General features: G+C 39.9%; 1 protein-coding gene across 1 annotated transcript in view; it reads left to right on the top strand.

The window, feature by feature from the left end:
* Positions 1–326: 326 nt before the first annotated feature.
* LOC311494634 (nucleolar protein 4-like) overlaps positions 327–10,912 on the top strand; it is a gene marked incomplete at its 5' end in the record, with an annotated part of 134,706 nt that continues 124,120 nt past the window's right edge. The window contains one exon of the mRNA XM_084553779.1: positions 327–746. Within this exon, the coding sequence (XP_084409905.1) occupies positions 327–746 (420 nt within the window). The remainder of the gene's footprint in view (positions 747–10,912) is intronic.

Here is a 10,912-nt window from a genome sequence, read left to right as displayed (position 1 = left end):
GGAGGAGCAGGTGGGCTCCAAACGGTTCATTTTTAGACGTTAATTTACTAAACGAACGGGACTTTGTGGCTAGGTTTTTCCCTTGGGGACAATTTAAAGGGTTGGGACTGGTCGTTTTAGAGCGTACATCTGAAGACTGGTTGAATTTTTTTGTCACCAGATTGGTCGCTTTGGACTGATTTCGCCCCCTGGTGAAAAAAAGGCAGCAAGCCGCCGTTTGTCCCGTGGTTCTGTTCGTTAGCCCATCCCAACCGAAATTTAACGGACGACAACAAAGTGGGTCTTTTTTTTTTTTTTCCCCCACACAGGACTCTCCTCGTTTCATCATGACAACGAGAAAAGCCAGCAGCATGGGGGACACGGTGACCACCTCCACCGCCAACAACCACCAGAGCCAGCACAGGAGCCGGAGCCCCGGCGGTTACAGCGGCGGGGTTCCGGCTGAGGCGGCGGGCGGAGTGACGGAGATGTTCGCTGAATTTCAGGACTGGTGCCTGCGGACGTACGGGGACTCCGGCAAGACCAAAACCGTGACCCGGCGCAAGTACAACAAAATCCTCCAGACCCTGCTGCAAGGGGACGAGGAGAACAGCAACGGGGTGTTCCTGCACGAGAAAAGCAACAACCACATCAACGCCAAATTTAAATTCTGGGTCAAGTCGAAGGGCTTCCAGGTCGGGACGCTGCAGGACGGGAAGAACGGCTCGTCGGACAGACCGGTGCTGTACGTCCCCATCAAGGCGACGGTTAGTGCACCTTCCTCTTTTCCTCTGAGCTGTGCGCGTGTGTTTTTTGTCCCGTTTTCATGATGTGCGCGTGTGTCCGCCACGTTCAGGCTTCATTTGCCTACAGAAATAAGACGCGTATGTTTGTGTGTGTACATCCGGAAACTGTGCGACATAACTTTCGCTGGCTCGGTGCCACGGCCACAGTTAACACCTGTTCCACGGAGCTGTGCCCGTGAGTGTTTTTGTGCCGGTAGACTGCTTATTTAACCTGTAGATAATACACCCACAGAGCTGCTCACATGTCTGTATGAAAGTTGTGCTTCTGTTTGTAAAGGATGGTCATTTAGTTTTTTCTGTAATTAATCCTTTTAGCATTTACTGCAAGAAAAATCGTCACACTAGCCACAAAATAATTTAGTTATAATCAACCAAGCATGCTGTAAAATATGCCAGTGAAAGGATGCAACAGATCTGCATCAAAGAAACCTGATATTTGTACATCTTACTGCTGATCAAATGCTGGAGTTGATTACATATTCCTGAAAAGTGATCGATCAGGAGATTTGTTCCCAGCAACAACAAGGCACATCAGCAGTTTATCAACATGACAGAATATAAATCAGATTGTATGGTTAGAATCTGGATGTACATTTTTTAGAGGATGCTCTGAAGTATAATGCCATGAAGAGTTTTTATTTCCACTTAAAGTCATGTAAAGCACCTGGGCATTAAAAAAACGTAATACTTGGTGTGATCAGACTCCCCTTTGCCTGAGGTACACTAGGTTGTTGAGATCTCCAGTCTTTCCCTCTGTTGATTTAGGCTGTCACTGTATTTTCTGCCTCTAAATGTAATCCCAGCCTGACTTGATGCTGTGGAGTTGGACCATCTGTTGCACGGCCCCTTGTTCTTCTTGTTTAGGTAGTTGTTAATGACTCTGACTGGATGTTTGAGCTTGTTGTCCCGCAGCAGAATGAATTTGAACGTCACGTCTTTGATAAGAATGTAAACAGCTGAAATTCTGCAGAGCGTTAAAAAACAGGCATGAAAAGAAGCGGATGGGAGGTTAAGAAGTAAACATGCCGGATATCTACAGTTATATTCATCATCCCTCAGCTTCTGATCTGACTAATCAGCAGGTCATGCTTAGGTCATTATAACTTTTACAAGAGGTCATTTACTAACAATTAAAATCAAACCCAAAGACAAAGTATTGAAGAACTTACTCTAGACAACTGAAAAGATTAATTAACCAACAAATGTTTCCTGAAGTTGTCTTGATCATAATTAGCATTATTGAGATGATGTACCAGAGCAAAAGTCAAAAAATATGTGAACAGTATGTTGTAATGTTGTATGTTGTAAAAAGCTGTCCATCTTAAAAAAGGCAAATTAAATAATTCTTTTCAGAAAAGTGAAATGTTTAACTGGCTGTTGATAGAGGTGAAGACTTCTAGAAAAGGTAGACACACGTGATTGTTTCAGTGATTTCAGATTTGGATAGAGCTGAAAAGGTTAGCAGAATAATCTGTCTGTGAAAGTCTGCTGTTCACCGTGTTTATCATAGTCAAGTGAATGTCTTTTGATCACTTCAAATTGTGCTCTCTGTATAATATGACATTGTATATTCTTCACAATCAGTATAAAAATAATTAAGAAATGAATCAGTAATCAAGATTGTTAATTGTAACTCTAGATTTTGGTGTCTTAAGAGTGTAAGAGTTACAGTCTACGGTTACATGCACGAAATATTGTTCCTTTTTGCCTGTATTTTGAAAATGATAATAGTCCCCTCATGGTTTTTACATGGCTGATGATTTTCACTGATATTCCAGTTTACATGCCACTGGATTTTAAACAAGTTTTCTATCTGTGGCAGACTTGTTGGATGCACAAACACAGCCTCCCTCTTTCATTTCAATCACCTTTTGGAAAAGGGGGAAACCCGTCTCTCATGATGTTTAGAGGTGTGTTTCTCCTTCTTGCTACAAATGTGGAGTTTTTCTTGGGCTTCCACCTGTAACTCCTTGCAGTCTGTTGGCTTGTTGGTATAAACCATTTTTGGCTTACGAGCTTGCGAGCACAAATACTGCATATCTAATACACGGGACAATTCCCGAATGAAGCAATTTATGATTACATTAATGATTAGGAATATTAATTAAGGTTTTAGGGGCTTGCTTCAGTAATGTGTGTGCCCTCTGCAGATGGTGAGGGCACGGTCTTATAAGTCAGTGCACATGGGGGAAGAAGCAGGGCGCAGGACGTGATGCTTCTGCTGGTGAATGGCTCTGGGAATGTTACACTTTTAATGGATCTACATTTTTAGTTGTTTTTAAAATTATTGAATTGGATTGAGCATATTTCAAGGCCCCATCTGTTGAATAGTTTTATAATGCTGGTCTAAGCAGAATTGGTTTCTTTACTATAGAGAAGGGCTCCACTGTTTTGACTGAAGTGCAAATCATTAAGGAATAAATTGGAGGCTGTTTTTTTCCCCCCAGGTATTTAGGACTGATTTTAAAGCGTATTGTACTTAATACAGTTGCACAGTGACCTTGATCTAGGAGAATATAAGTAAGATAATGAAAGCCATTATGAGTCACCAGGGGAGAATGTGTTACTTATAAAACATACAAAAAAGTTGTTTTTTTTTAAAAAAAAAATGTATTGGGTGCAAAAACTTGATGGACACATCAATGTGTGGTTTAATGTAATACAATGATTTACTAATGTAAGCATACCGACTGTTCTCCACATCTTTTATGTACAAATGGTAGTATGAGCAGTCAGAAGTATTGATATACTGGTGAACGTTCATTTGTATGAAAATACAGGCAATGTTTTTTTGCGACACATTGTGGTGTTTATCATGCATTTTCTTATATTTCTAATAAATATATATGTTCTACATTTTTCAGAGGTGGGCTGGTAAACACTGTTCAGATATTTTACACAGAAGGACTCAAACCTTCTACGTTTTACTCTTTATTGTGTGTTAATGTGTGTGGATAGTGAGGGGTGACCCTGACCTTCATGCTAAGTAATTTTCCGAGGAGACAGCACTTGTTGACAGTCGAGTGCAGTGGAGTGGGATGACGCAAAAATATGAATGAAAAGAAAAGAGGGAGCTAATAGAAATGATTCAGTCCAGTGCACCTGTAATCTAACCACTAATTGAATGTAGTGCTGGAGTCTCAAACAGACTGGAGATTCGGCTCGGATGTTGCATCAGTGGAGAGCTTTGTTTAAATATTGTTTTGTAATTGTGTTGTTCAACTTGATAAACAGACAGGTTGATGCAATGCAGGAGAGTCAAGGAGATGAAAGAAGGATTTGAGGTGCTGGTTGGCATGGTTACCGCTCAGCTCAATTCACCCCGTCCCGTATCGTTTCATATTCAGATTAACATCAGGAGTATTGCTGGCAGGACTGGGAATCCTCACAGAGAGTTTATCTTCAGTAATCCTCCCTCCTCACTCGCTCTTGTCTCTCGGTGTTTCTGTTGAGTCTGTTCAGTATCTGAGGATTCAGCTGTTTAGAGTACGGTGAGAGAGAGGGAGAGGAGAGGAGAGGAGAGGAGAGGAGAGATCCCTTCTTTTTTCACGTGAACGTACTGTGTGTGGATGTCTGTGAACATACCTAGGCTGATGGTAGAAAGAAGACAAAGTGTGAGTCAGTCTTCATTTACATGAAATAATAATCTTTTGGTTACAACTTGGTGTAGATTTAAATATGAAAATACTATTCTTATTAACGGCACTAGTGGTAATCCGAAATGCAGATTGTTTAATCTGTACGTTCTTTCATTATCTACAGGTTATTCCAGATAACAAGGTCTAGAGTCTTGGCAAGAAAGGTAGCTATGAATTAAAATAGATATTAGATATAATAATTATTATTATTATTATTTTTTTTTTACTGTGGGACAGTACATATGTCTGAACAGGTTAAATCCCAGATGTTGTTACCTGTATAGACTAAATACATTTTCCAGGTTTATTTTTCAGATATTTTCTAGATTATATTCCAAAAAATGGAAAGAACGTAAGTGATTATGTAAAAATGATCCCCTTTTTCTCTCTGTAAGACTTTTGTTGTTCAAGTGCTGCTTAAAAAGTTTTTGCACTCATTCAAATCTACATTTCTACTTACACAGGTTTTTCACACCAGTCCTGAAAGTAGACAGAAAGAACCCAATAAGACGAATGAGAACATAAAAACCCTTGTTTTCAGTATCTACAGCGGCTTGGACATATTTTAGCCCATTCCTCAGTATAGAACTGCTTCAGCTGTGACATGTTAGTGGGTTTCATCACATAAACTGCTTGTTTCAGGTCTTTCCACAACATTTCTATTGGATTAAGGCCAGGACTTTCACTTGGCCATTCCAAAACATCAGTTTTGTTCTTCATCCTTCTGTAGAACAACTTGTGTGTTTGGGGTTGTTATATTGTTCCATGACCCAGTTTCTCTTAAGATTCAGCTCATTGACAGAGCTCCTGACATTTTCTTTCAGAATTCACTGGTATAATTCAGCATTCATTGGTCCATTGATAATGGCAAACCGTCCTGGCCCAGATGCGGCAAAACAGGCCCAATAATAAAGGCCATGAGTTCAACCAGAGATTTAGCTTTATCCATATCACTTTTGATAATCTGAATCCTTCTAAAACAAAACCCCACTAGCATTTTACATCTCACTTCCAATTGCTGAAATAAACGATCAAAAGAATAAATGTGTTTAGAGCCTCATAGCTATACTGATTCAAGGGTGTTTTGTAACCACCTGCCTGTCTCTATGTCTGGATGCTATTAGCCTGCTATGTTTGGAAGCTGGATTGCTTTCAGTGCCAGCAACAAGTCGCCTCATACTGGGATGATACATCTGATGTAAATATAGACGTCTAGTGAGGTGTGTTTGCATCAGTAACAGTTTTACAATCAGCAGCAAAACAGGGCAGTGTTTTTATAGGACAGGTTCATATATATTATATATATTTGTATAATATACTATTCCACTGCATCATGATCTTCATTTAGATTCTTGATTTTGACCTTAAAGGCATAGAATGACCTGTAGGAAGAAAATGCACTTCTTCTGACTCTAAGTTGTATACTTCAAACCCCAGATGCATGTGGGAGCAAATTAATATATGTCTTCATTTTCTCCAAAGCCTTTGCAGAAATGCATTAGAGCAAGACACCTAAACATACGCTGTAAGGTTTGTTGTTGTGCTCTGTGATTGTGAAGCCCCAAGTTAATTATATTGGGCTAAATAAATCATATTTATTGTACTTCACCATAAGGCCTTTATTATTTTGTATGTTTCATGAGCTAGTCATATGAAAATATCTGACCAAGAGTGATTCAATCTTCCTCTCACTGCTTCCTTATCCTGTCTGCGGTCATCCAAGACTATTAAGCATAAATCTTTAGAAGCAAGTCTAACCCAAACAATCGTTGTCTCAGTTATATGGTTTGTGAAATTATTTAAAAATTTCCTGAAACAACTGAGAGCTTTTGTTTTGGCTCTATTTTTAGCAGTGGATTCAACCACAATAGATGCCCTAGTGAGTATTTCCAGCCGTGCAGTGTTTGCATTTATGATAATGGAGGTACATGTCAGCCAGCGCAAAGCGAGGCTCATTAATGGGTTTTTAACCACCAACAGAGCAGTTCAGGAGCACGCTGAGCAACATGACAGTTATTCTTTAGTTTTCCTGTTAAAACTTAACTTAGAAAGCAGTTTGGGCTCCACGTCTTTAGCAACTCAGGAAATAAACATCAGATGACAGCAAATGACAGCAGCAGCTGATGTTTTTCAGAGCTGACAGTGGGTTTTAAATCTCAGTTTCCCTGTTCAGGCGAAACATCTTGTCCTGTTTGTGTGTTGCGTCCTACCTGTTGAGTGAGGTGAGAGACGCGCGCCTGGATGTGTCAAGCTGCACGGGATCTTAATGCTGTGATTATGGCTCAAATCAGCATCCTGCTTTCTCTGTGTCTGCGTCCTGCTGAGAGGGGTATGACCTGACTGCAGCAACAGCTGATCAGACCTCAATTGTGTTTATACACTGACACTGATACACAGATAGTGTGTGTGTGTGTGTACACATCCGTGTGTGTGAGATGAAGAGCTTTTCTCGGATGAATGATCTGGAGGCGAAAATGTTCAATACTTAATCTCTCTCTCTCTCTCTCTCTCTCTCTCTCTCTCTCTCTCTCTCTCTCTCTCTCTCTCTCTCTCTCTCTCTCTCTCTCTGTCTCTGTCTGTATGAATTATTAGTCTTTTTTAGGGAAGGACATCAGAGCTTGTTGTAAGTTCACAGAAGAGAAAGATGCTCAGTATCACAAGGCTGATGTAGAGACAGATGCAAATTTATTCCGCCTTCTTGTTTGTAATCACTGCTCCTTGTCACAGTCAAACAGAAATTCCAGTGTCTTTAGTATATGGTACTGTGTTTTACAATTTTCTTTTCAGTTTCTGTTTGTTTTCTCTGTCATTGTAAAAAAAGCCCTTTAGAAATACTGAATTAAGCACAGCAAGCCTCAATAACAATCTTTAAAGGCTTGGGTTATAGTCTCTCAGAACTAGTTCTTAAAATCTGCTGACTGACCAAGAGCAAGGGAGCAGACAGAGACTATATCAGACGGTCTTGGAGTCGACTTATTAGAGATAGTAACTTAAATGTTTACATGGAAGCTAAATAAAATGATCTGATGAGATATATGTGTTTACATGCCCCAGATCACCTTTGACAAAGTGGCTCTTACCGCTGCGGAGCGTCAAATTTGCCTGAAATATAATAGAAGAAGTTATTTTCTCATTTTGATTGACAACATTGCGTTCATTGAATAGAACTTGGTGACCAGGATAGAGCCACACTTCCCACGTTGATGTCTACATCAGTTCCAGATGCATTCCTCTTTTCAAGCACTTGTTTGCCTAACTGGTTGTTTCTCTAACTCCAGTTTCTGTGCCTTTTGAAAACCCATTGCATCACCTGACCTTTGCCCCATGTGGGCCACACATGATCAGAAAGAATGGATTTATTCCAGCCAGGGAGCAATGATTAAATCAAGTGTTAACATGTTTATTTGGAGCTGTTTTTTCCTGTTGAACAGACGTTCCTCACTGTATGGTTTACATATTTTTTTACTCCGGCTCAGCAGTTTATAGCGTTACATTTGGTTGTACATGTGAAAAGTGCCACAAACTGTTGAGTAGAAAATGGACCAATGAAGCTCTGAGGTGCTTGTGGCTTGAAGGCTTCCAGTTTTTGTGGGCTGATTTTTTTTTAAATAGTTTAATCAGCTGTACTTCAAATTTTTTTAATCGGCCTTGTGAAAACATTAACCTGTTCCGACTTGAATTATAAGACAAATCTGACAATTTGATAGTAGAGTCAACTTTTATGGCAGAAACTAGGCAGATTAATTCAGAACGAATGTAATTGTTACCTCCTATTGATTTGATTCCCAGATGCAATGAATACTATGTTGATGTTGTTGTGCGTTCCAGTTAAGATAAGGTGGTAATATTTGGTGGTGGCTGCTGTCGAGATCACTCCTCTTTGTTATCGAGATCACTCCTCTTTGTCACTTCTCTTGTAACTTCCAACTGCTTTGAGGTCCCTATACAGGAGATGTGGCCTTGAAGCCTGAAGTGTTATTTCCCTCTATTCGATCTCCTACCAGGTATAAGGAGCAGCTGGCAACACCAGGTGTCACTGAGGTTGAATGTGCTCTGTGGTCTGGCGCCATTCACAGGAGAACTTCCTGAGGCAAGGACTGCAGTGCAGAGACAAGTGTAAATTAAAATGTTTGAACAAGACAGCTCTAACATTTCAGCTCAGCAGTTTTATCAGGGTTCTGGTTCAGAGCATGCGACACTGGAGGTGGCCGTGGCAACAGTACTTCGGCTTTATGTTGACACTCACGTTCTCCCGAAACGAGAATGGTGCTGGGCCTTGTGTTGATTTTGGTGGCGAAGTGGCCAAACGACATGACTTCTGCATTTTTCACGTAATGCACTGGCCCCAATTCATTAATACACAGGATTAGATGTAACAGTCCCTTGTGCCAAAATCCCAGGCAAAACACATTTAGAGGCCCTGTCCAGCTGAGAAATCCTAACAAACCTACAGTCATATAATATGACGCTTAACCTACAATCTAAATAAACTAAGTAAATGCTGCTGGCTTGTATGTCCCGCTCAGCAGCTGACGCTAACTCAAACCTTGTGAAATATAAGCTAACCAAAATGCTACTGGCTAGCTTAACCTAAAATCTAAGTAAACTAAGTAAATGCTGCTGGCTTGCAGGCCCACAGAGCAGCAGAGGATAATTCAATCATTATGAAACATAAGCTAACCTAACGCTGCTGGCTTATATGGCCCGCTCAGCAGCTAACCATAGCTACCAAACAATATGAAGACATCAGGAACCTGGCCTAGACACTTATCCACACACTTATCCACACATCGGAGAAGAAGCAGCTTTGAAATGATAAATACTTTTGAGTACTAAAATCACGGTGAAATTACTAATTTTATTGATCCATTCAGGCTAATGGGTACTTGAAAAGTCTACATGAGCCTTATCATTGTTTTGTTTTATTCTATTCCTTTGTGCTTTGAGCCAACACCAAGTCACCTGGCTCAGTATATCCTCTGTTGACTTGACTGAGAAGCTCACTAATTAACATGCTCAATGGGCCCAAAACTGTAGAAGCATGTGGAACATCAGGTAACCTCTTGGTGAATCCTTGTCAAGCCATATGTGCCACTTAGAAGCTTTTTCATTCAAATGATTGAGGTGACAGCCTGTTACCTGGTATCCAGTTCTCCATAATACACTAATACTGTAAAGGGATCAAAAGCATTGATATATCTATTGGTCCTTTTATAACTTACTATATAATGAAATTAAAGCTACAAGGCCTTTATGTTGATGTTTCCGGTCCCTCTGCTGTATAAAGGGATTTGTATATCCAGTTTTGGGCCTTTGCTACATTTCATCATGCTCACTTTAGTTCTTCTGTTTCTTTGCACTGCTAGAAAAAAAAAAGTTAACTCCTGGTGGAAAAAACTATCCTTCAATTAATTCAATAGGGGACTTTTTAATTAGCTTAATTAGTACTATAGCCTCCATCTTGCTGCTGGGAGTCTTGGTTTGAGACTTGGCAGAGACACTTGCCCTGAGGCACATGTACAGCACTTATTAAGGTAACATACTGTAATATGCATACAGCTATCAGACCCATCTGTGTGTGCCCGATCGATATATCTGCGAAATCTCCACTGTGTGGGTTTTTTTGATTAATAAGTAGGATTTTGTTTAAATGAACCTTGTAATGAAATAATGTCAAGGTGTCATAAAATGTAACATTTGATCACAAACTTCATGGACACCTTGCAAAATTAAATAATTCATACACACACAACATGCATCTAACCCGACCAAAGTTGTGTTGCTGCAGTACTCATATGTAATACATAAATTACAAGAAGAATACTCATATGTCAATTTTTTATTTGGCTCACTTCACAAAACACACCTTTGTTTGCGTTTTCGGCACATATCCTTCCTCAGTAATCTGTATAGGTTCTGTTTAGTTAACTGTTATTATAAATTAGGGCAGAGTTAATGCACAGTTGATGGTTAGACCCAATCATTAGGAGACCAATCACTTTCTTTATCCTATGATTCAGGTTATAAGTACCATATGGTAGTCACATTCTAAACTACTTTTGACAAGGTTACAGAGAGTCACTACTAATTTAAACAACATCTTGAATAGAAGTAGTCATTTAGTCCGTTTGGTGTCATGGTATTGATTGTGTTGATCCAAAACATTTCTCTCTGGGACAGTTTCTTGAGACGATCTCCCCCTCTGTTAGGCGTCCTGATCTTCTCTATCCCTCAGAATCTTAGTGAAGAGGGGGAACCGTGATTTGCTTCAGCATACTATTTTGCAATTGTGTAATCCATGTTACCAGTACAGATTGCAGTTTTGTGCTGTCATTTTAGGGGACATGTGTTTTATCTCACATGTGCAAGGCCAAATGGACACAGTAGTATATAAATCACAATGTTGGTTTATACATTCCCAAATACGGGTTTACCTGCCAGTATGGGGATGATTAAACGATTTTGTGTTTGTTGTATCATTACAGCAGC

This window comes from Chelon labrosus (genome assembly GCF_963514085.1).
Source record: "Chelon labrosus genome assembly, chromosome: 10".
Taxonomy (NCBI): Eukaryota; Metazoa; Chordata; class Actinopteri; order Mugiliformes; family Mugilidae; genus Chelon; species Chelon labrosus.
The sequence above is the reverse complement of the archived record's forward strand: the minus strand, read 5'-3'. Positions and strand labels throughout refer to the sequence as shown.